Genomic DNA, 26,424 nt, shown 5'->3' on the forward strand with positions numbered 1-26,424 from the left:
TGCCTCTTGGTGGTTTCCATGTACCTCCAATACTCCACTGCCAGCAGCTGCCCCTCCAAGGCAGAATAATTCCACAATTAAATATCTCTAAAAATATCGACTTGCACCTAAATCCAATATCAAGCAACTGCCCCAAATATGCAAGGACTGGGTTAGAAGAGTAAATAAACCCAGGCCTAACTTAAGTGGGAAGTTAGTGTGACTGTGACTATATCTATCTATCTATCTATCTATCTATCTATACATACATATATACATACATATATATATACATATATATATATATATATATATATATATATATATTCCAAAACACACAGGAGCCCATTTGAGGTGATGCCACACGACTTTAGTAAGGCTCACTTTTCTTTATTGAGTGCTTGCCAGCAGGCACCATTTCAGGAAACAAAACATCTTTGCATAATCCTCCAGACGCGTTTCAGGAATAACCTTTCATCAGTGGCGTGATAAAGATGAAAGCGCTGTCGCGCACAGTCTATTTGAACACCTGCCACAGTGGGCGTGGTCCAATGGCCTTCTGGGTGTTGTAGTGCGCAAATATTCTCCAAGTGGATGCGCTCTCATCGTTAAAATAAAACCAAGTTTAGATGTACAACGTTCTGAAGGGGACCTGCCCCGCTTTGTAGCAGTCAATAGGAGCTGAAGCGTGCACCAACCTGCACAGACGTTTTGTTTCCTGAAATGGTGCCTGCTGGCAAGCACTCAATAAAGAAAAGTGAGCTTTATGTATATGTATGTTGTATACTTGTAAAGCGCACAGCTGCCCCAGCAACGGGGCGTCCCGGCGCTGTATACCGCTGGGGAACCCATCCTGGCTTTCCCTGTGAGATGGTCCATACTGGGCATCTCCAAGGTGAAGACAAGCATCCCCGGCGCTGATGGGGCCGTAAGTGGAGATTAAGCAAGCTATTGCCCAGAGTTGCTGAGTGGGATCCATGGTTAGAGTAGGCACCGAGGCGAGAATTATCGAGTCCGCTGACCTTGGCCCAAGACCCTGCCGCGTCGGGAATCGAACCCTGGTCCCGGGCCGACCTCTCCTTCGGGGTCTGCCGCCTCTAACCAGGGCACAGGGTCAAGACTGATTTGCATATGGCTGGGTTCAAACTGGAATGGCATGGTGAGCAAAAAAACGATGGATTTAGGCCCAGATCTCTGTACTGGGGTGAATGTATGACATTGTTCTGCATTCTGTCCATCAATTGTTGTTTTTGCATTTGTCACCCCGAGTGGGAAGGGTATGCTCAGACGTGAGTCCCTTGCTCTCCATGCCACTGGAATCAGGCTATCCTGGCTGACGAGGGCTGAAAGCCCGAAACCGGTCCTAGGATGCTTGTTTCCAGTCCAGGGAGGACCTGGCTTGGCAGTTCGGGCTGGACTGTTCCCATGGGGCACAGGGTCAAGACTGATTTGCATATGGCTGGGTTCAAACTGGAATGGCATGGTGAGCAAAAAAACGATGGATTTAGGCCCAGATCTCTGTACTGGGGTGAATGTATGACATTGTTCTGCATTCTGTCCATCAATTGTTGTTTTTGCATTTGTCACCCCGAGTGGGAAGGGTATGCTCAGACGTGAGTCCCTTGCTCTCCATGCCACTGGAATCAGGCTATCCTGGCTGACGAGGGCTGAAAGCCCGAAACCGGTCCTAGGATGCTTGTTTCCAGTCCAGGGAGGACCTGGCTTGGCAGTTCGGGCTGGACTGTTCCCATGGGGCACAGGGTCAAGACTGATTTGCATATGGCTGGGTTCAAACTGGAATGGCATGGTGAGCAAAAAAACGATGGATTTAGGCCCAGATCTCTGTACTGGGGTGAATGTATGACATTGTTCTGCATTCTGTCCATCAATTGTTGTTTTTGCATTTGTCACCCCGAGTGGGAAGGGTATGCTCAGACGTGAGTCCCTTGCTCTCCATGCCACTGGAATCAGGCTATCCTGGCTGACGAGGGCTGAAAGCCCGAAACCGGTCCTAGGATGCTTGTTTCCAGTCCAGGGAGGACCTGGCTTGGCAGTTCGGGCTGGACTGTTCCCATGGGGCACAGGGTCAAGACTGATTTGCATATGGCTGGGTTCAAACTGGAATGGCATGGTGAGCAAAAAAACGATGGATTTAGGCCCAGATCTCTGTACTGGGGTGAATGTATGACATTGTTCTGCATTCTGTCCATCAATTGTTGTTTTTGCATTTGTCACCCCGAGTGGGAAGGGTATGCTCAGACGTGAGTCCCTTGCTCTCCATGCCACTGGAATCAGGCTATCCTGGCTGACGAGGGCTGAAAGCCCTAAACCGGTCCTAGGATGCTTGTTTCCAGTCCAGGGAGGACCTGGCTTGGCAGTTCGGGCTGGACTGTTCCCATGGGGCACAGGGTCAAGACTGATTTGCATATGGCTGGGTTCAAACTGGAATGGCATGGTGAGCAAAAAAACGATGGATTTAGGCCCAGATCTCTGTACTGGGGTGAATGTATGACATTGTTCTGCATTCTGTCCATCAATTGTTGTTTTTGCATTTGTCACCCCGAGTGGGAAGGGTATGCTCAGACGTGAGTCCCTTGCTCTCCATGCCACTGGAATCAGGCTATCCTGGCTGACGAGGGCTGAAAGCCCGAAACCGGTCCTAGGATGCTTGTTTCCAGTCCAGGGAGGACCTGGCTTGGCAGTTCGGGCTGGACTGTTCCCATGGGGCACAGGGTCAAGACTGATTTGCATATGGCTGGGTTCAAACTGGAATGGCATGGTGAGCAAAAAAACGATGGATTTAGGCCCAGATCTCTGTACTGGGGTGAATGTATGACATTGTTCTGCATTCTGTCCATCAATTGTTGTTTTTGCATTTGTCACCCCGAGTGGGAAGGGTATGCTCAGACGTGAGTCCCTTGCTCTCCATGCCACTGGAATCAGGCTATCCTGGCTGACGAGGGCTGAAAGCCCGAAACCGGTCCTAGGATGCTTGTTTCCAGTCCAGGGAGGACCTGGCTTGGCAGTTCGGGCTGGACTGTTCCCATGGGGCACAGGGTCAAGACTGATTTGCATATGGCTGGGTTCAAACTGGAATGGCATGGTGAGCAAAAAAACGATGGATTTAGGCCCAGATCTCTGTACTGGGGTGAATGTATGACATTGTTCTGCATTCTGTCCATCAATTGTTGTTTTTGCATTTGTCACCCCGAGTGGGAAGGGTATGCTCAGACGTGAGTCCCTTGCTCTCCATGCCACTGGAATCAGGCTATCCTGGCTGACGAGGGCTGAAAGCCCGAAACCGGTCCTAGGATGCTTGTTTCCAGTCCAGGGAGGACCTGGCTTGGCAGTTCGGGCTGGACTGTTCCCATGGGGCACAGGGTCAAGACTGATTTGCATATGGCTGGGTTCAAACTGGAATGGCATGGTGAGCAAAAAAACGATGGATTTAGGCCCAGATCTCTGTACTGGGGTGAATGTATGACATTGTTCTGCATTCTGTCCATCAATTGTTGTTTTTGCATTTGTCACCCCGAGTGGGAAGGGTATGCTCAGACGTGAGTCCCTTGCTCTCCATGCCACTGGAATCAGGCTATCCTGGCTGACGAGGGCTGAAAGCCCGAAACCGGTCCTAGGATGCTTGTTTCCAGTCCAGGGAGGACCTGGCTTGGCAGTTCGGGCTGGACTGTTCCCATGGGGCACAGGGTCAAGACTGATTTGCATATGGCTGGGTTCAAACTGGAATGGCATGGTGAGCAAAAAAACGATGGATTTAGGCCCAGATCTCTGTACTGGGGTGAATGTATGACATTGTTCTGCATTCTGTCCATCAATTGTTGTTTTTGCATTTGTCACCCCGAGTGGGAAGGGTATGCTCAGACGTGAGTCCCTTGCTCTCCATGCCACTGGAATCAGGCTATCCTGGCTGACGAGGGCTGAAAGCCCGAAACCGGTCCTAGGATGCTTGTTTCCAGTCCAGGGAGGACCTGGCTTGGCAGTTCGGGCTGGACTGTTCCCATGGGGCACAGGGTCAAGACTGATTTGCATATGGCTGGGTTCAAACTGGAATGGCATGGTGAGCAAAAAAACGATGGATTTAGGCCCAGATCTCTGTACTGGGGTGAATGTATGACATTGTTCTGCATTCTGTCCATCAATTGTTGTTTTTGCATTTGTCACCCCGAGTGGGAAGGGTATGCTCAGACGTGAGTCCCTTGCTCTCCATGCCACTGGAATCAGGCTATCCTGGCTGACGAGGGCTGAAAGCCCGAAACCGGTCCTAGGATGCTTGTTTCCAGTCCAGGGAGGACCTGGCTTGGCAGTTCGGGCTGGACTGTTCCCATGGGGCACAGGGTCAAGACTGATTTGCATATGGCTGGGTTCAAACTGGAATGGCATGGTGAGCAAAAAAACGATGGATTTAGGCCCAGATCTCTGTACTGGGGTGAATGTATGACATTGTTCTGCATTCTGTCCATCAATTGTTGTTTTTGCATTTGTCACCCCGAGTGGGAAGGGTATGCTCAGACGTGAGTCCCTTGCTCTCCATGCCACTGGAATCAGGCTATCCTGGCTGACGAGGGCTGAAAGCCCAAAACCGGTCCTAGGATGCTTGTTTCCAGTCCAGGGAGGACCTGGCTTGGCAGTTCGGGCTGGACTGTTCCCATGGGGCACAGGGTCAAGACTGATTTGCATATGGCTGGGTTCAAACTGGAATGGCATGGTGAGCAAAAAAACGATGGATTTAGGCCCAGATCTCTGTACTGGGGTGAATGTATGACATTGTTCTGCATTCTGTCCATCAATTGTTGTTTTTGCCTCTAACCAGTGAGACACACCACTCCACTACTCAAGTCGTGTGGCATCACCTCAAATGGGCTCCTGTGTGTTATGGAATTAATAACGGCCGATCCCGGTCGTGAGGAGAGGCCCGCCGCCGTCACACCGGATTCGTGACTGCACCACAGGGTGTGGTTTCAACGGGACGACGTGAAGCTAACACCAGTGCAGGTTGGTGCACGCTTCAGCTCCTATTGACTGCTACAAAGCGGGGCAGGTCCCCTTCAGAACGTTGTACATCTAAACTTGGTTTTATTTTAACGATGAGAGCGCATCCACTTGGAGAATATTTGCGCACTGCAACACCCAGAAGGCCATTGGACCACGCCCACTGTGGCAGGTGTTCAAATAGACTGTGCGCGACAGCGCTTTCATCTTATGTATATATATATATATATATATATATATATATATATATATATATATATATATATATATATATATATATATATGTGGTTGGTGGACAGGCTGTGCGACAACAAGGCCGCCATATTTAAAAAAGTGGCTATTCTTTTTTCTCACAAAAATGCATTCACTGAAAAAGGTCATGGCCGCTTTTCTACTAGCCTATCAGGAACATTGTTCTTTCTTGCTGTCCAGGACTTCCATGTTGAGCATGTGTGTTCCGGGCAGGAAAAAACAGCTGCTGAAGCCAGGCCATAATTAAGGCATGCCTTCTAAGGCCATGGCGCTGGTGGTCTGCGGCAGCTGGCATGACAGGAAGGGGTCTCCGGCAGAAACTCAGTGGTTCCTTCATCTCTAAATAAGGTGGCAGGAACTGAGAGGTTGGCAGACACGGCATCTGACACTTTTTGGAGGATGCCCTGCTACTGCCCAATACATATTCAAATAGCCCCCCCAAAGCCCAGTTGTGGGTCTTACACCACCTCTCGGGGCAACATAACTATTTCATTGGGATTCTTCTACCACCTCTACACAGACAAGACCCATCAGCGGCATAATGCAGGCCCCTGCAGCCCCTTCTGGTCCCTATTCAGTTAATTAATATCTGTTAGATATGGGAGACTCAGGGGCCCCTCATCACATTGTGCATGGGGGAGTCATTTCGCATTACGCCACTACGACATATGTTTTGTTCTCATTTCAATGGTTCCTCGCTCGCATCTAGACTCCAGTCCAGCTCCACAGTCTAACTGTAAATAGCAATAGGCCACTGTGTGTGGCTGTCCGCTCACTCATGCCGAACTCCATCAATCTGGAATGAATGTTCTTCCCTGCATGCACTGCTCCAGAGTCTCTGTCCAACTCTAAGGGCCATATGTAGGTAACCTAGAAATACCGATTCCTAAATACCGAATTTTACTGAATCGGCATTTAGAAATCGGTATTTGCTCTGTACCTAATTTTTCGGTAACTTTTACCGATTCGGTAAAAATCGGTAAATGTTTACCGATTCTACAATACCGACTGGTGTTTCCGAAACGGTATTTACCGAATCGGTAAATACCGATTAGGTATTTTCCGAATCGGTAAATACCGAATCGGAATTTACCGAATCGCTAATTGAAATGAACAGCAATTGAGGAATCAGCCAATCCTGTGCAAACCACACCCCACCCAACCAGGAAGTGGCCACACCCAGGCAGGTGCACACAATCAGCAGACTCTGGAGAGGCTGGGAGTGCAGAGGAGAGCAACAGAGCCAGTGGCTTAACTTGCACAGGAAATCTGACACAATGGCCAGCCAGGACACAGAGAGAGATGGAGGGGAAAGGAAGAGGAAACTAAAATTCAGTCCAAAGGAACTGCAGGTACTTGTGGAGGAGGTGGTGAAGCAGCACAATAAGCTATTTGGAAAGCAGTCCCTGCAAGTGGTTGAATCAGAGAAAAGACGGATCTGGCTTGGAATCCAGGCGCAGGTAAATGCCATCGGAGTGACCCTCCGGGACATTGATGTGCTGAAGAAGCGGTGGTACGACATCCGTATCATCACAAAGAGGAAGAGGGCTGATCTGAAGAAAGAGGCCAGCCGGACAGGAGGAGGAAGGAACAGGGCACCTGCCCTGACTGAACTTGAGGAGCTCGTGGAGTCCACGATTGAGCCCGAAAGTGTCGTTGGGATTGAGGATGCAGACAGCTCTGCCAGAGCTGCTACCAAACAAGGTAAGACGCATGCACAGCAGTGTGCCCCCCCTTCCCCTATCCCAAATCCCCAATTGGGCAATGTGAATCCCACTCCAGTACAGGGGTTTGTGCATACCAGCAATGCATTATGGGAGATGTAGTCTGTGAAACCCCTATCATGACAAGATTCGCACAGACCAACAAGGCATGTGACACACATAAGCGATAAGCAGGCAGAGGACAATGAGATAGTGATGCAGAAATGTATTATGATGTAAGCAATGCAGGGCTGCAGGGACACCTCGCCACCACATCCACCCTCGCCACTCCTGCTGGCCTCACCCGCATCAACACCACCTGCATTGGTCAGGTCTAGGAGGCGTGCAGTTGCCAGACTGCATGTGTCAAAGTCCTCATCAGAAGACTCGAGGGGGGAGGAAACATCCACTGTGCCACTGGATGGTAGCAATGCCGGTTTGCCCTCCGCCTCTGAGGGAGCACACACAGGTGCCAGACGCCGCCGCAGGGCTCGGGTGCGCAGTCCACCTCCACAGGGTGAGAGCCATGGTGTATTCTTAGGGCTGGAGGCCACCATGGTGAAGGTGCAGCGCCTACAAGGCAAGGCAATCCAGTCAGTACAGCGCCAGATGAAGGGCCTAAATGACACAATGGGCAACATTGACAGGGGCATAAGCTCAATGGCTGAGGGCATGAGGGAGATGGCTGCGGGCATGCGGGACATGTCCCAGTCCGTCATGCTGCTGTGCACAAAATTCGATGAGGACAGAGCAACACGGCGGAGGGAGAGGCAGAAAATTGATCACCACACAAGGGCAGTGAACCGCCTAGCAACTGCCACTTCTCTGCTCTGCAGGCGCTCCGTGGCAATGCAGGAGGGGCTTGCGCACTGCAGCAATGATGTGTCAAGGGGGATGGTGAGGGTGACCAGTGCACTTGAGGTGCTGCTTACAAGCCACTCTGCCACCACTGGTGCTGTGGATGCTGGGGACAGCGAGGACACCACCAGTAGGAGCAGCATTACCCCCCTGTCACAGACACACGGAGGAGCATCAGTCGGCATGGGGCTGCCACTGGTCCGACAGCCAGTGAGGATACTCAATCACTGGCATCCCGCACTGTAGTGCGTGGGCGCAGACGCTGATGCAGCACACAATTACAGGACACAGTTGGGTGAAGGAACCCTTGACTTCCAACTATGGATGTCACCAATTTGTTAGGCCAGTTGTGCCGTTGTGTTGTGGCGTAGTGCCGCAAAAATAAAACTACGTCATAGCATCCAACTACTGGCTGTGTCCCCTTACTTAGTTAGAAATAGTTGCATGTGATCTCTGCCCGTCTCACTCTCCCATCTGTTGCTGCTGCCACTCCTGCTGCGTTGGGCTCTGGCTGTGCAAACTCATCATCATTGTCCTCAAACTCTGTTATTTCCACCTCTGTACCTGTCTTCGTGGCAAGGTTGTGCAGCATTGCAGAAGTGGCAATGATCTTGCAGCAGATGATGGGTGTGTACTGGCGTGCGCCTCCGCTTTTGTGGAGGTAGCGGAACCTGCTTTTCAATAGTCCAAACGTGCGCTCCACCACGTTGCGTGTTGTTTTGTGTGCCACATTATATCGTCTCTCACTCAGGGTTGATGGGTGTAGGTAGGGAGTGAGGATGAATGACCGCACGGCATATGCACTATCGCCTAGGTGAGTAAGAGAGTACCATTAGTCACATACCTCAATACACATTCATATGCGGTAAGTATTAGGGAGCGTCACAGTGTATTATCCAGCAGGTATCCTTCTCCAAATTCTCCGCCAACCAGGCGTGTGTAGATCCCACTGTTCTGGAAGATGTAGGAGTCGTGGGTGCTCCCAGGAAACTTAGCTACGATATCAGTGATTATGTTGCCTGCATCGCAGATTACCTGCACATTTATGGAGTGGGTGGACTTTCTGTTCCTGTAGATGTGCTCAGTGGCTGCTGGTGGGCAGATTGGAATGTGTGTGCCATCAATACAGCCTATGACATGCAGGAACTGTGCCATCTGGTAAAAGTCGGTCTTTGTTTTCAGCAGTTCAGCCTGTGTGTTTGGGAAGCTAATGTAGTGTTGCATTCTCTGCATCATGGCATCCAGGAACTTCCTGAAGAAACGGGACAGGCAACTCTGGGATACCCCGCTTACCGCAGCTATCACCCCCTGGTAACTGCCAGATGCGAGTAGATGTAGGCTACAGAGCACCTGCACATGTGGTGGTATGGCATGCGCCCTTGTTGTTGGTTGGTCCAGGAGTGGGTGCAGGTCCCTTATCAGGTCCATGATGGTTTGTGGGTGTAGCCTGTATCTTTCATGTATCTCAGCCTCAGTCTGTTGAAAGAGTGTGATGCGCTGTCTGTAAATGCGTTCCTCCCGTCTCCAAATCCTCAGACCTGCTGCCTGTAGACGTAGGCGCCTTGCAATCACATACAGAGCCGCCATGGTGTTCACGCTGTTGCATTTTGGGACTGCTTATATGCACTGTGGCTGATTACCACCTGCTTTCACTCAGTGTTAATTACCGACTCTTAAATACCGAATTTCATGGAATTCGGTAATACCGAATTTACCTACATCTCTTTTCTCGTTTTACCATTTCATATTTACCGAATCGGTAAATATGAATTCGGTAAATATGAATCTGAAATTTAGAATTCGGTAAAGATGAATCGGTATTTACCGATTCATAATTCTCGAATCCTTCTTTTTGGACTCCTACATCTCACTTGGCTAAATACCGGTCGGTAACGGGATATTTACCGAATTTAGGCCGTTACCGACCGGTATTTAGCTACCTACATATGGCCCTAAGTCTCTTAGGCGCATATTATCAAGACAAGCAATAAAATTATCCTTCACATCTAACATGGGCTTCAATTGGAATTCCATAGAGCATATTATCAAGCCCATTATCGCCGCCTCAGCGGCAGTTTTCTGCCGCCAAAGCGGCGATCATTTTATCGCCTGTCTTGATAATATGCCCCTCAGTGTGCTTCAGCCACAACACTCATCCTGCTTTTCTACCCAGTATGTGGACAGAGGCGTCAGTTTTGCCCAACAACTCTTTACTAGCAGTGGGCGCAACTCATGGAGTTTCACTCCATGGAGTTCCACAGACTTTCCCCAAAACTCCGTGAGATTTCACAGAGCTCTGTAAGGGGCAGAGTTGGGGTACGTCGCACTGCTCGTGCTGATTTCTAGGGCCGAGAGCTTGTTCTTGGCTGTAAAATTAGCGCGAAAGGCACCAGGCGGCGTGCCAACAGGCAATGCATCTTTATGCCACTTGAGTAGATTTTCTACTCGAGCTGCAGCATTCGCACAACGAGCTGCAGCTTTCTCACCGTGAGAAGTAGCGACCTGCCGCAACCGCCGAGTTGAGAAATCTCACCAGGAGGCAGTCTAGCTCTTGATTTTCTCATTCATGCTCACCAGCTTGGCGACAGCGCTCGAGAAAATAATCCACCACATGGTGGTTGGCAGAGTTTTTCTGAAACTCCGTGCTCCAAGCGGAGCACGGATTCAGCAAAACTCAGTGAACTCCACCGGAGGAGTGGAGTTTACCACCCACCCCTACTCTTCAGCTTCCAAAGAAACAGGTAAATGTAGCAGAAAATGTCTGGAATGGAGTGCTGAGGGTGGGGGATGGTGTGATTGGAGACAGCTCGAAGGAAGAGGATTTGAACGGGGAGGTCTGACTAGGGGACAGCCTGGAGGGGCTTTGGCTGGCTGGGAGTGGTCTGGAAGGGAATGAGTGGATGGGAGATCTGTATGAACTGGGCAGAAGGGGAGGTCAGGACAGGGAGGTTTGGGAGGTGTGTCCAGCTATGGAGATGTCTGGGTTGGGAACGGTCTAGGTAGAGAATGGTGGGGGTGAATAGGGTTTGGGAGGTGAACGATCTCATGGGTTTTGCTACTGGTGTCTTTGTTAGCATACAGTGTTTCCTTTGTTGTTTGAGGTCTGAACTGCTGTCAGGACCAGCGCTTCACTGAGGCAGCTGTAGGCGTCTGCCTTATGGTGCCACTACAAAAGGGCACCTGACTGTAACAAATGGCCTTGAAAGTGGCCTGATGCCGTCGGAGAGGGCGCCCAGACAGGTAAAATATGATTTTACTAGGAGCACCCAAAATCCTTGCCTTGGATTTGAATGCCGAATAGTCTCTGTGAAATCAGACAAATACACACGCATAGATAGGGTTATGCTCCGTGCATGGAGTCACGCCTCTGCTGAAATACACTTAAATTCTTTATTGATCATATATGGATAGACGTAAAGGCTCTCCTTTTCAGAAAAGCAGCATTCGCCACTAGGCTCCTTGTAAAACTGCTGGTTGCCGACCTGATTTAGAACATAAATTCCTTGATAGGGGGGCAGAGTCCTTCCCTCACAAAATGCAGATATTTTCTGTGGCTCTGGCCATGTCCAAGAATGGCGTCTATAAACCACCCACTTCCTAGGCTGGGAAACTGACCACGACCTTGAGTGCTCCGGTTCAGCAGAGAGGTGCATTGGACCAGGGACAGTCCAAGAAGAAGGCGCTCCCAGGCTGTTGGTCCTGGGAAACAGTCTTTACAATGAGGTTTTTACCTCGTTGTGCCTTTACCACGCATTTTTTAGCACGCATATTTTTACCATGAATATGCATTTACAACGCATGCCAATACCACACGTTTAGGGTAAGTTGCGGTTGTGGAGGTCTCCCCCCACAAATACATTGTTTTTAAATGTAAAAACAATGCGTAGTATTGACATGCATTTTAAATGCATATTCGCAGTAAAAATATGCGCACAAAAAATGCGTGTCAAAGGCATGCAAAGTAATTGCCTGCGTTGTACCGTCGTACAACCGTTGGTCCTTTGAGTGCAAGCTCTTGAGCATGACTCCCGGTGTCAGCTTAGAACCCTCCAGGGCTCTTTCACACTTCCAAACAACACAAATTTATCTCAGATTTGCCCTCACCGCACTCCTGCTGGACTAGGGAACCATGTGGACTAGCAGACCTTGGAGGTGCAGGGCAGTGTCTTGGAGTTTCAAGCGTCCACTCCTAAATGCAATGGCCACCACAGGCCCAGAATACTTCCTGCTCCCAGGAACCCTTCCTGCTTTTTCTTGGTAGTGGCATCATTAGGAATTGTAGTTTTTTTAATACTGCAGAATTACCCACACAGGCCTGTAGGCGCCCACCTACTATGGAAGATATTGGACTTTGTAAAGGACATTCCATAGATCTGTAGGATATGCATTATGGCACCTATTCACAGAACGTCCGAGTCACAGCAAAAAGTTAGCAGCTGTCCTTGGGAGGCCACGTTTACACCCACCGTTGTCTCCCACATTCACCCACATCTGCACAGGGCAAATCTGGAGCGAAAGAGCTCATTGGATTCCCCAAATTTGCTCTAGAAGAAGTCTTTTTGAGTCAGTTACAGTTATGTCTACAGTTTTCCTGTAAATATGGAATACAGCCTGAGAGGTATCCACAGGGGCTGAAACACAAGGCAGACAGACAGCCATGATCCAGCACCGGAAGTCAGGGGGACGGCAGCCTGCACGCCTTGCAGCCACTGAAGGCCCAATAAATGTTCGGACAAAGTGTGCCCTTCAGTGATTAATTTGAGCCGGTGGTAACCCCCTTCCCCCCTCACCTCCCGAGCACTGATTTTTGGAGACCTAGGCTTATCTTTCAACAACTGACTTTGATGCAAAGAAAGAGAGAAAAAAACAAAAGGGGAAAGGAGGAGGAAGAGGAAGAGGAAGCCCTAAAAACAGTGACAAAGGGAGAAAGCTGTGATGAGAAAGAACCTGCAGGAGTGAGATAAAGAGGCAGGGAGTATGTGGTGTCTGAATAAATAGGCGTGAGGGGGAATCAAGGCTACAGAGTCCCCCCACCTTTGATAGCACCGGGCACGAACTTCTGAGCAAAACTCTGAGCTCCGGCACTTATTTGTTTACAAATTAAGCACTGGCCACACTTGAATAATATAGATGCCACTTACACAAGTGATGTCGTCGGACATGTTGAGGATGATGTAATTTTTGCTCGCCAGGTTGCTCCAGTCTTTGCAAATGACCTGTAAGAAAAAAAGTGGGGCAGAGTCATTAATTCCATTCGGGGCCATATATGGCTTTCTTACCAGAGTCTTTCAAAAATCAAAGGCGCTTCATGGAGCCAGGGTGATCTAAAAGAGGGAGGGGAAACTGAGCCCAGTGCTTAGGCCGAAGGCGCTGATTGATGGAGAATGGAGACAACAATCCCATCAATTTGACATTAGAAAGCAGGGGAGCAAATGTTCCACAATTCTTCCACCTGGCAGCGCACTAACAGAAATGGGCCACCTTCGGGCATGTCATCCTGGTCGAACACATGGCTGGCTGAGTTTCTGAATCACAGAGCAGCCAGCCTGAGCAGGCACTTCCGCTCACTCCACAAACTAAAACTGAACCATCCAGCCCTTAATCCTATGTTTGAGTACTGTAGGTTGCAATTATAGAGCCTCATTTACAAGGCCTCTGCGCCACCGGAGCGTCACTTTTTTGCAATGCTCCAGTGTCGCAGGTGCCTGCTCCGTGTTTACGAGGCAGCCGGGTGGGGGGGATGTTGACAGACGACCACGAGGGAAAATCAATTATTTATTTAATTTCAACCCCCCCCCCCCCCGTAGTCCTCTGTCGACATCGCACCACCGCCCCACACTCTTACCTGCATGGGCCGCTGCTGTCAGGCCGCACTAAGCCACTTTGCGTGGCTTAATACGGCCTTGTAAGTATCGTTCCCTTTAATGCAGTTTTCTGCGCTAACGGGGCATGCAATGGGTGTTGCTGTGGGAATTCCCAGCTACACCCATGGCTTTTTGACACTGCCCCAGATTTACGAGGGATCATAACTCTGTGGCCGCGGCAACAACGTATGGCTCCGGAGCCGTAAGGGAGGCGCAGCGAGGAAAAGGCCTTTATTTCTCCTCATTTTTCATTTTTCTGTGTATGCTGCAGTATCCGTTCTCTACGTATGATGCATTCTGCAGCACACAGAGAAAAAGGAAGAAGCCTCTTGCGATTGTTTTTGTTCAGGAAGGTTTTCCTTCCTTGAGAAACACAATCATCCCTGCAACGCAGGCCCCCTTGCACCTTGGCGAAAAGGTACCTGCATTGGTGCCTGGCAACCTATTGTGCGCCACCGCAGGGGAAAAGAACAGGAATGCGTCGTATATGATAGATACCGCGCATTCCTGCCCCTTTCTTTTGTCGTAGGGAAGCGCAGCAACAAGGCCACCGCGCTGCCCTACAGCAAAATCTTACAAAAAAGGCCCATAGTCTGTAAGGCATCTTCACAGAGAGGGAACCAGTTTTGCCTCTTGAAGAGTAGGAGTTCAGGATCTCTAAGAGATGGACTCCCGCTGGACGGTCAGTGACGTTTCTCTCTGGTTTTCATCCAACTACCCTTCTCCAGAGGGCCCTATGTCGATTAAGGATAAGAAAATGAGTTACTTACCTGTAACTGTAGTTCCAGTACTGGAGAACTTCGATTTCTCTGCCATCTTGGTGCCCAAGTTTGATCCCACCTGGTCTGGTGCTCAGACATCCTGCAGCTTATTGGCAAAGTGGCCTTTAAATCGTCAATATGGCCAGAGTTCCTGACCAATGGAAGAGGGGAGCGTCATGCAACTCCAAAGATTAGCTCCAACAACTCTCTGAGGGGTCATCGCTGGTCACCTAGGACTCTCTTCTGACACCCAAGAGATTCTGGCATCTGGCAGGAAATCCCCCAACATGCCCAGGACAGGACAAACACAAGTGTTTGTGGTGTTGTCACTGGGCTTTGCCAAAAAGCATGAAAGCTCTCCACTTCTCCGGTGATAATGTCATATCCTTTACCAAGTACCTGGTGGACTCATGGGTTCAGGTAGACACCTGCCAGACCTATGGTGCAGCCACTGTGGCTTATTACAATAGGTCATGAGGGCTCTTTAATGGGCTAACAAAGTGTTCAAATGTCGCCAGACTGGCCTCTTGCATCACCAGGCAAAAACCATGGACCTGATGCGCTTGAATTCTATGTGGAAACTGCTGAACCTATGACAGTCTACTTGGCATCACAGAATTAATTTAGAAATAAACCTCAACAAGCCTTTCCTTAACTGTTGTGAAAATTTACTGAACTTATCTTGGGTTGTGCACAACAACTTCAACTGCTTCATTATGGCTATTTCATTCAGCCTGATTAAATTCTTCCTATTTTAAGTCTCAGTTAAATTCTCTGATGAAGAAGTAATGATCAAGCACTAGGGTATCACTGTTTTCTTCGACTTACCTTGTTGTGTTTATTCCCAAATCAGAATTTGAGGTCTCCTGGGAACAAATATTTAAACAAAATCATCTGTGTCACTCATGTGGTCTATGTGTAGAAAGAGTGGATCATTTAACCTTTATTGACCATGTATTGTTAGACTTGCGCAAAAACATTGCTTGTAATTTTTAATAAAGAATCGCGAAGGTCAATAAAATCAATGGTCGCCTTATGTTCCATGGGTGAAAGTTAATAAATTATTAGTCGTGTAATGATGTTTTTAAGGGACACAGCAAAGAGGCTTCACAAACATTTTAGACTTTTTAACGATATTGCCTTATAATACTTATGTATACTTTTATTGGACACTTGTTGCTGTGATTAATTGCTTTTTTAGTTTACATACATTTTAGTTCTGGAATCACTGATTTTTCTTTAATCAGACTAATCACATACAATAAATTCTACTACAGTCTCATTAATTTATCCCCTCAGAATGCTTATGGAAAGAGTGGAGATGGCTTAGGTTGGCTTGTCTTTAGGGCTCATTGACATTTCTTCAGAGTTGTGTAAATCAATACAAGTGGTGTTGAGTTTGGATCCATGATTGGTCAAGGGTGTGTGTTTTTTAGTATGGAAGAATGTGTTTGTTTGAAGTATGAGAGAGGTTGGTGTTTCTGGTGGCTTTATGACATTAGTTGTCTTGTTCTAATGTTTAGTAATATGATATTTGAGCGATAAATTGATTTAACGAAATGTCATAAACTGTGAATATTTTATAAGAATGCAAAATAAAAGATTTTGTGAAGTGAAAATGTGTCCCAAAGTACATTAAACCCTAGTAAGTAATTGTAACGGGTTAGTAGGGTTTTGTGGTTCGGTTAATATTGTTTATACACGGTCCTCGCCCTTTTTAATCGATATTGCAGTAGGGTCATGTTTGCTCTCAGCATGGTAAGATCCCAACCTAGAATCATGCACAAGCTTTACACCCCAATGGCTTCTTGAGAGATGTCGCTACTTTCAGGGAAGGGAGCATTCTTGATTGTTGCAGCATATTTTCTAAAGGGCGCAGAAGCGCGTGATCATAGTTAAGAGTGCGAGCAAGCTCAGGTGCTAGTGTGTGGTCGGTATCTCCTCCACTGCTCTAAAGCAACAAAACCCAGAGGAGGCCTGTGGAAACTGGAGATGTCCGTAGGTGCACATACATGATCTCGAGTCAGGCGGGTCAAGTCAAAGAGAGATCTCACCTTGAAGGACCAGTGGAGCCATCAAACTGCCATGGCATGATGCCTCCCATCTTCTATTGACCAAATTCAAATTAGGGGTAGACCTGAGCTTGCACCCTTGGTCCACAATCCAAGTTAACGTATTGATTTAGGAGCATTTGATAACTCTAGCAATAAACTGTACATAGAACAAAAGATGGTGTTTGGAGCTTACCAATAATCCAACAAATTGTATGAATAACATAAGCAATGATAGTCGCTCATTCTGGGCCTGATTCACAAAGGTACATACGTGTAGTAAAGTTACAAGTGCGGTGTCTCCGCACTTGGGGTGGAATTAACTTAGGCCGCTACTGTTAACAGGTGCATAAGCCAGTGTATGACGTATAAGTACATATAATAATTGGTTGCCCTACCTGAGGTGAACTCCAGAGTGCTTCTTCAGATAACTCGATTTTGAGACTTTCTTCAACTTCCGGGGTGTCCCCCAATTTTTTTGGTGCGGAGCTGATAGCCTCAGGAACCTTTCTGGCATGGTGTGCTATAGTGTGATGCTCCTCGTTTTTCAAAGACGAGGAAGGTGACCTCTCGTTAGAAGCTCTGTGGGGGCCTGTAGGCACTGCAAGTCGGTTTTTAAAGTCTTCATCAGCAATTCCCTCTGGAGTTTTCCATTGCACAAGGTTTTTTGTAGGGTTTTCTGGTGGGTGGGCAGGCATGTCAACAAACTCAGAAGAGGTAGCATGCAGGATGGCAGAGGGTGGAACTTGACTTGGATGTAGGCTAACCTCGGACGTCGAGTCGAGACCATGAATCATTGTGTCCTCTTCTGAAGTCTCCTTCCCCCCTTCTGGCTCTGTGACCAGCATGGATATGCTGGGGTCCACAGAGGACACTATGGAATAAAGCAAATCATTCCTCCATTTTGGAGAATCAGAGTCCTGCAAATCTTTCTCCCTGTCTTGCGTCTTATGGTCCTGTTCCATCAAGAGTACTACGTCCTCATTTGGGATAGCATGGGTGTACGATGTGTGCGTAGCCCGGTCTGCCAGGTCCATGGACAGCTGTGGCGTGGCTGTTTCCCAGCGATCCCTGAGCTCGGTTTCATTTCCTCTTGGGGTTGTCCTTTGAGAGGATACAGGGAAGGTGTAATCTGCAACAAAAACATCTCTGGTCAATGTCCAAATAAAACAATCATATTTTAATAGTCATTATCTGACACCATAAGGTTTCTGGCTGTGGTATATGCACATTGATCGGATGTATGATATTACAACGTGGGTTTTTACCACGCGTGCAGTTACATCGCATGCGTTACAACGCAAGCGATGTTACAACGCTATGCCATTAGAACGCAAGTCTGTACATCGACTTGCGCTAGATGGCGTGCTGACATTAAAAAAGTGTAATTTACTATTCCAACTCCAGTCCACTTAACAGTAGGGAAGGTGTTGGGATAGTAAACTACACTATTTGTAATGTTAGCACGCCATCTAGCGCAAGTCGATGTACAGACTTGCGTTCTAATGGCATAGCGTTGTAACATCGCATGCGTTGTAACGCATGAGATGTAACTGCACAGCGTGGTAATAACCGCGTTGTAATGGCTGTTCCCCACATTGATCCTGGAACTATTTCAACCCTTGCCCTATCCCAGATTGACAGCTCTTTCGTTGCCTCCATTGTCATAACCACTCAATCTCAACCTTGCGCCACTAAAACAGAGGCTGACCTAACATCCCCCCCCACAGCAATATTCCTGCTCTATCCCTTCTTCAAGGGCGTTCTGCTTTCTTCCCACTCTTATCTGAGCCTTGAGGTAGAGCTTAGTTTGTAAACAAAAAATAAGTGCCAGGGCCCTCGATAGGGAGACACTGCAGCCTGCACCACCCATTGCCCTTGCCAGCACTGCCAATGACAGTACCAACACAACTACTAACCATCACACTCCTACAAGCATGACAATCCAGACTATTACAGGTCCCCCAAGCTATAAGAATGGCATGGGAGGCAGGTATTAGTCATTTTAAATGTAGGATGAATTAATAAACAACTGTTGTGCTCATCACTAAATTAGACAAACAGTGCCACCATGTGGCAGATGGTTATAAGTGCCGGTGCAGATAATTAAGTGCGGGTGCCAAGCTCCAGAAACTACCGGCTCAAATTAAGCACTGCCTTGAGGACTTCAGTGACATCCACCTTTGTACCATTTTTCTGCTTCTCTTCGTTTCTGCAAATCTTTATATAACTGCTAGTGGATTTCTATGGGTGTTTTGCAGGAAAATTAGAAAATCCCTTTCTCAACAGTCGAAGACGTCTGTGCTAAAATTCGAAGTAGACAGTCTTATATGATTGGTTCAGGAGCTCCTATGGAAAATAGGATGATCTACTATGACAACAGTGAGACAAAATAGGCTTTATTCCAAGCCCCTTCTCAGTCAGTCAGTGTGAATAGGAGTTTGTATCCAAATCAGGATTCAAAGTTTTGTGGTAAGCATCATACCATGGATTTTCCCAACACAGTCTTCGAAAAGTTAAACCTGGTGGAATTCTTGTAAGGAAAAACTGTTTCTTTACGAGGTAGAGTCCTCAGATCAAGGGAACCCATTCAGTATTACAGCATTAACCCTTCATCCATCCTCCTCATCTCAGTCCTTACTGCTTGAGAAGAGGCCTCGCTTGGAGACAGCTCTACCCAGGCTCTACAAAACAGTCAGCTATGCATAGTATAGACTTTCTTTTGTTTACATCGCACCATCGGAGTACCACACTCCCTCCCATGATGGCTTGCGAGTTTCTGTCTCTGGCAGTGGTCTAAGTTAATACACTTTATTGTGTTATTTGCACAGAGCGTCCATCTTGAGTTGGAGGACAAGAATGCGGCAGCAGATGCTCTGCCGGTCCCTTGGCCTAAAAGAATCTGGTTTGCTTTTCCACCAATTCCCCTCTGTCCGAAGAAGATACCTGGGAGAGAGTGACAATGAGTCTGGTAGCACCAATCTGTCCGGGTCACTCATGGTTAGCTTTATAGAGCCAGTTACCCATGGAAGATTTAACCGCCCACCTCTACAGCATCTATTGCTGACTCCCAACTTACCCATCTGCATCTCATCGCATGGACCTTGAAATGTTAGGCCTTTAAAGGATGGAATGCTCAAAACAATTAGCCGTGGACATTTAGGATTCCAGGTAGCCTTCAACTTTATCATCCTATGAAAAACATTGGGTCAATTTTTGTAATAGTGTCTGGTTGAGAAGTATCAGCCCGATTGATATATTGGTGGAAGCATACTCTGTCGCAATAGAGTATCCCTGCTGCCAATATAACGGTCTGTCCCCCCAAACTTATAAGTAGGCGGATCATAGTTTGGCAACAGCAGAAACGACTCTGTCTCCACGGTGGCTAAACTTCTACAACGGCTCAATGGAGTTACGGCGATAGGAGAAATGGCTATATGTCCGCCCGCTCATATAGCCCCTTTTACCATGGGAGATGACTCTCATGTTCCAAAAATAAAAATCCACTTTCGGGTTTTGTTTTTGAAAAGTACATTTTGAAATGTACAGCTTCATCATGTTTCCTTGACACAGTTCCTGTGAATGCTAGAAATGTCCGACAGGCTGACAGACATCTCTAAATTTGTCAGACAAGTACTTCCTGAGGGCGATGGAGTACTTTACTCTGTCGCCCTGACAGAGTACAATCCGTCTGCCAAGATATAAATCAACCCCTTAGATCCAGCTGTGTGTGATCTCTTTCAGATATTAGGCATTTTAAGGGATGGTTTATTAAAACTTCTGCCTGCTTCCACCTCAGAGGTCCACTGGCAGCGATTAGAGCTTTCCGGGAGTTCAGTGATGACATATCAAAGGTAATGCCTTTACCATTTTGACTCCTCAAAAGTTTTAGGCTTAAAAAACTGTGATTTCTAATACAGTGACCACTTGGGATCTTTCTGTAGTGCTCAGAGGTCTGCAGAAAAAGCTGGTCTGAGCCTTTGGAATCAACAGAAATGGCTTGAGTTGGGGCTAAAGTAGGTCTTCTGATTGCCATCACTTCCGCTGGGAGCTAGGGACTTTGGTGCTATTGTATCCATATGTCAGGGGTTTTCCGGACAGAGTAGCACTGCGTTGGGATCCAAACTTCAAACCGAAAGTTCAATCAAAGTTTCATTTATCAGAAGACATTGGTTTGCCAATATTTGAAGGATCATGTAATGATTCTGAGGCTTTGTTTGTGGATGTTAAAAGCCAGAGAATATGTAGGGTCACTCCACAGGAGCAATGTCTACATCCTAGGTGGAAGCCTATTGTGTTTCTCTGCAGGAGATTTGGATAGTGGATACCAGCTGGATAGTGTCATTACAAGACCGGAGGCTACCATTACGCATTAATCCTTCAATGTCACTCCAAGTCTGGTGCTGGAATTCTTAGGTTACCAATGAATTAATTGATTAAAGGTGAATAAATCTCGCATGACCATGATAATAATTATCGGTGCCATTATTGTGAGCTTTGCTAAGTCCTCAAGCATCAAGGACTGGGACTAGGAAGACGGACAAAGCATAACGAATATTACAGCCAATCCTCATCACCCTGAGTCACTGGCCTCCTCGTCACAGTCCTATACCCTCCCTCCCGTGAGCAGCTATTAGGTCTAGGATTACACTACAAAATGCAAAAACGATGGGGCAGATTTACAATAACTGGCGCATCCCTGCATATCAGCAGGGATGCGCCAGTTACTGTGCGTCACGGCTCCGCCACCATGGATGCGCCGCATTTACAATGCGGCGCACCATGGGGCAAAAATGGACAGATGCGTGACGCATCTGCTGCCGTAAAGGCGGCGCATTGCTAGAGTTGCGTCGCAAGCGTGATGCAGCACCAGCAAGGCTCGGGGTGCCCTATCTTTAAAATGCTGCGTCAATCCTTACGGCTGCTTCAAGCAGGCGCAGGGTTTTGACGCAGCACGGCCTTAAAAGTGGCTGAGTGAAATGTTGTAGAATTCACTCAGCCACTTTTAGGAGGCGTTCCTGCGCCGGAACGCACCCTCGCGCCGGAACGCCTACATGTGGCGCAGGGCTTTACAAAGTGACGCATCTCCCAGATGCATCACGTTGTAAGTACCCCGCACCATGGCGCTGGCATTGCGCCGCCGCTGCATCACAAAAGTGACACAACGGCAGCGTAAAAGAGGCGCAAGGCGCTTGTAAATCTGGCCATGATTTTATGTCTCCTGATCTGTTTTAATTCTAAAATGTTTAAATCTATTTGGATAATTTACTGTGAGGGCCTGCAGGAGTAGCTGAATCGTTTTTCTTTTGTTTTTACTACTGATGGGACATTTTGAGGACGCCCTTTTTGTGTTGCGGCGCTCTAGTCTCCTTATTGGGTGAGAACGTTTCCTTCTGGCTGCCCAGTTAACCAGCACTTCAGCGCGCCATAGGCGTGCCAGGGGCAAGCTTGTGTGCACCTTCAGCAACCGACCAGCGTCCAGCACCAGCCATGCTCCCGTTTTCACCATCTATGCTTCTGATAGGGGCGTAATAATGTATACTGCAAGCCACCTCACAGCTCTGAACCCAGAGCAGCCCTGCATTCATCAGTTAATATGCAACAGTTTTGCAATCCCCTTTCGTGTCTGCTCAGCAGAGGCACCCCCCACCTGGTCGCTCCACCCGAACCCCAATAACTTCAGACCACCACAAGTTTGTGTTTTTTATGGAAGAATTGAGGCCGCAGTTTATTAGGCATTTTCAACTTGCAAGCGATCCTTTACACATCATTATTTTGTCCGGAGAGCCTGTGTCCTTACCCCATAAGCTCTGCCCTGTGCCTTGCCTTCAGTGCAGCTCACCTTGCCCTTGGTGACCTATCCCCCCTGGGAACGCAACCCTTCCCTTTCACTCCGGGCAAGCCTCTGCTTCCAGCCCGACTGGGTAACCTTTTACTTCCGGTTGCCACACACTCCTTGGGTAAGCGTCTGCTTCCAACCCAACCGGATGACCCTTTGCCTTCCGGTGCCCACCCACTCCCGGGTAACCAGCCGGTTCCCACCCGGCCGGGTGACCTTTCACTTCCGGTGTCCACACGTTTCCTTCCGGGTAAGCGTTTGTTCCCAGCCCAACCCTGTGCTTCTTCAGTCCCGGTGCGTACCCTCTTTGTTGCCTGGGCAAGGCAATGTGCTTCCCGCCCGCCAACCTGGTTGACTGTTCCCATACCCCTCTCTGGGAAGGTGACCCAGTAACCGTTACCCCACTTCTTCCATGCCACAGGCTCTGGCCTCCGTTGCGTAATTAATTGTTTACTTCCGGTTCACCAGAACAAAAGGGCTTGAGGAGCTTGCCAGTGCCCACTGGGTCCTGACTGCCCCGTTTGCGGTCTGTGCCCCCTTCCCAGCCTGTTTCTTGTATTCCTCTTGGATCGCTTTGTCATTACCACCGTTAAATCCTCTCAGATCCGTTGCCGTTCCTCACATCTGACACCCGATGACCTCTTGCAAGTCCACTATGCCTCTGCGACAATTTCCCCCCGCTGACCCACCCCTCCCCTCCAATTCTTGCTCCTAAGCGGGTGGGTGGGCGGGTCTTCTCTTTACAAGTTTTCCAGGAGAAAGAGGGCCTTGTGTCCGGTGCCCACCTTTAAATACCCCTGCCTCCCTCACACATTCCTACCTTAGATTTACGGCTGATCTGGGCCAGCCCTACTACCAGCCCTATCCTCTGGTGTTCCCGCTTCCTTCTCTCCCCTCCCTTATCTCTACCCAATCCGGTCCTTGGTGTTCGGGCTCTGCTCCCCGGGGGTGGCCTCCACTGAGGCCCCCAGTCCCGCCACTATCCCCCTTCCCCTGGGGAGTGGGGGGCCGAATCAAGGGGCTTTGTTGTGCTCAGATTAATTTCGCAGGAAAGGTTCCCCCTCTTTCCGTAGGGCAGAATGATCGAGCCACAGCAGCTCTCAATAAGGTGTGTGCAACCAGGCCTTTGATTGCGAGTTTAATGCTTGCCTAATCGATGCACGCTCTCTTCCGAACCATGCTTTAAACATATGACATGGTGCCTTGTCTCAAACAAATGGGTTGCGTTTTTTTCTTACGGAAAAGTTGGTTTCCGATTCTTCCAGTCCTAACATTGCCCTAGCAGCCCCCTCCCACGTTTCTATTCCGCACTTGAGCAGACAGGATGGGAAGGGGGAGCATTGTGATTATCTTTGGATCTGAGTTTAGTTGTTCCTCCTTTACATCTTCCCTTTATGAGCCTATGAGGGTGCCTTCTCCTCTCTTAAACTGTCATAAAATGCATCTCTCTGGTGCACTCATTTACCGCCCCCCTAAGTGTGCAAAGAAGTGTGTTGCTGCACTTTTAGATGAAATTGCATTTCGCAGCATTCAATATGCTAATCTCACCATTTTGGGAGACTTTAACACACCTCTGTGGCCTCTCTCAGCACAAATATGGCCTCTCTCACCTCAAATGTGGCCTCTCTCAGCTCAAACGTGGCCTCTCTCAGATCATTGAAGCTTTTGCCTCCTTGAACCTGGCTCAGAAAGTTTACAGCCCCACCCATGAGGCGGGGCACACACTTGACTTCATTTTTCCTAGCTTGCCTGATTTTCAGATTGATTCCCCTAGACCTTTAACCTGGTGCGGCCACTATCATATCCCATGGGAAGTCTCACTCCCTTGTAAAGTCTCGCTGAGGGTTTGTTGAAGGGAAGCAGCATACACCTCTGCAGGTGGAGAACCACACACAGGCCTTGACATGCTCCAAGAACAAGAACTGTGTTGTTTGTAATTATGGGAAAATAGGACACAAATTGTATAGATTCTTGCAAAGAGCATGGGTGAAGATTGCATCCGATGCACGGAGAAACAATATTAAACTGTGAAACCCCTTGCTGAGAACACAAGTTGTAAAGAGTGGCAAAAATACCTATTTTAGGTCTGACTGGAGAAACCTTTAGCTGTCTCACGAGGGCTTAAACCATCAACGTCAAGAAAGGGGTAGAGCAAGCCCCCCCCCCACCCCCTCCCCGCCAGTGGTTATTGAGTTATCCATTCATGCTGTTCAGAGCACTCACTTGGTTTGACAACAAGTGTTTGCATGGACTACCCACACCAAAGGCATCACACCTTTCCCAAAGGCAGAGCCCCCCTATACCGAAATCAATAGCCGACCTACACCGAATGCATAGCACATCTCGGCGGACAAAGCCCGGTGTGACACCTGACTATCACCCCTGAATATCACCTGACATACATATCATGTTTTAAATATCACCCCTGAATATCACCTGACATACATATCATGTTTTAAATATCACCCCTGAATATCACCTGACATACATATCATGTTTTAAATATCACCCCTGAATATCACCTGACATACATATCATGTTTTAAATATCACCCCTGAATATCACCTGACATACATATCATGTCTTAAATATCACCCATGAAAATACCGGCCCATTGGAGTTCGTAATAGAAAATCTACACCCAATAAACTATATTTAGGGCACAATGGTTATGTGAGGCAATATTTTTGTATAGGATTTTGGGACATACATCCTACAGCGCTGCTACATCAAGTCCTTCGTCTCTCTGCACCTCTCCCTCGCCCTTATAGCCTCCATGCAGCAGGCCTGCTCCTGTGGAATGCATCCCCGGGGGCCTTTTCAGGCAGCCCTGGAGATTACAGGGATTTGATGTGTATTTTTATTCCTCAGCAGATGTCTGACTGCTTGAGATCACACTGCTGACATGCCCGTTAATCTCTGCACGGACCATGCCACCTTCACCTCTATGTAGAAGCTATTAAGCATTTCCCGGTGATTTGCCAAGGCTTGTTTGTTATTAACAGAGCAGGGAGTAATTAAGGCAAAAGAGCTGCAGGCCACGGTCACCTACACAATCAGCCCATCCCAGCACCAGCCCCTGCTTTTTATCATTCATTTGACCTTCATATGACCTGCTGCAGGGGTGCCCCTCAGGGGGACAGAGATGTTGCAGCTGTTGACCCCTATGTTGTCATTTACAAACTAGCGGCCTGCTTGGCACCCTGTATGATGGCAAGCAGAGGGGCTACTTACAATTTAAATCTACGAGTCTAGTGTTTGCTAGTTCTGATAGATTTGTTGTTTGTGCCTATTATCAATCATTGTGTTATGACACATTAAAGCCTCGGGTTTTCAATATAGATTACATATAAAAATGACTTCTAGTTATTCCAATAATTCAACCGTGTTCATCTCCAACCTCTACTCTCCTCTGAGACAACTGGGAAGAGATGCTCCCTTTGCATCAGTGCATTTCTGTTATAGGAGGAGAGGAGAGAGAGGAAAAGACAAAAGTCTGCAGTGGGATGTATGTTGGCTGCGCCATGGGGTCACCAAAGATGGGGGACCCTCCTCCTATGTCACAGACTCTGTGCCCTTACAGAGAGGCAGACACACTTGCACAACAGGCATACTATGCACAACAAATAACACAAAATGTGATTCCCACGCAATGTGGCGGTGTGACGCTCTTGCCCAGGGGTGATGGGTAAAAAGGCTTGTACCCCAGATCACATATCAACACCAGCAACCAGTCTCTGCATAGTCTGGAGAAGTAGGGGTCCCCTTCCTCGAATATTGGTGGGGGTACATTATGAATGTACCCCCTGCCCCGAAGCCTGTAGTGCTCATTGGGAGAGCAACCGATAAGTGGTCACTGTGATAAAACAACGCAATGTCACCTAAGACATGAAAAGAGCCAGAATGGTACAGATGGGCAGAGGGACCCTTGTTCTAACGCCTTCAACATGCTTTTCAGGTGGAGGTGGGATGAAAACATTGCGACTCGACTGCGAAATACACAGGATCATTGCAAGATCAAAGCTCTGGAATTTAAAGCCATGGGAGATAAACTACATTTCAAAGCTGAAGGAACACACCCCCCAGAGAAGCCAGATTAACCCACAAACC

General features: G+C 48.1%; 1 protein-coding gene across 2 annotated transcripts in view; it reads right to left on the bottom strand.

Moving 5' to 3' along the window:
* The window catches only part of PODXL2 (podocalyxin like 2), a 277,786-nt gene that overhangs the window by 111,805 nt on the left and 139,557 nt on the right, over positions 1–26,424 (bottom strand). For both annotated transcript variants that reach the window (XM_085624405.1, XM_085624406.1), the window contains exons 3-4: positions 16,874–17,607; positions 12,941–13,015 (exon numbers count right to left, since the gene is read on the bottom strand). In XM_085624405.1, coding sequence (XP_085480531.1) covers positions 12,941–13,015; positions 16,874–17,607 — 809 coding nt within the window. The remainder of the gene's footprint in view (positions 1–12,940; positions 13,016–16,873; positions 17,608–26,424) is intronic.

Source organism: Triturus cristatus, chromosome 9, assembly GCF_964204655.1.
Source record: "Triturus cristatus chromosome 9, aTriCri1.1, whole genome shotgun sequence".
NCBI lineage: Eukaryota > Metazoa > Chordata > Amphibia > Caudata > Salamandridae > Triturus > Triturus cristatus.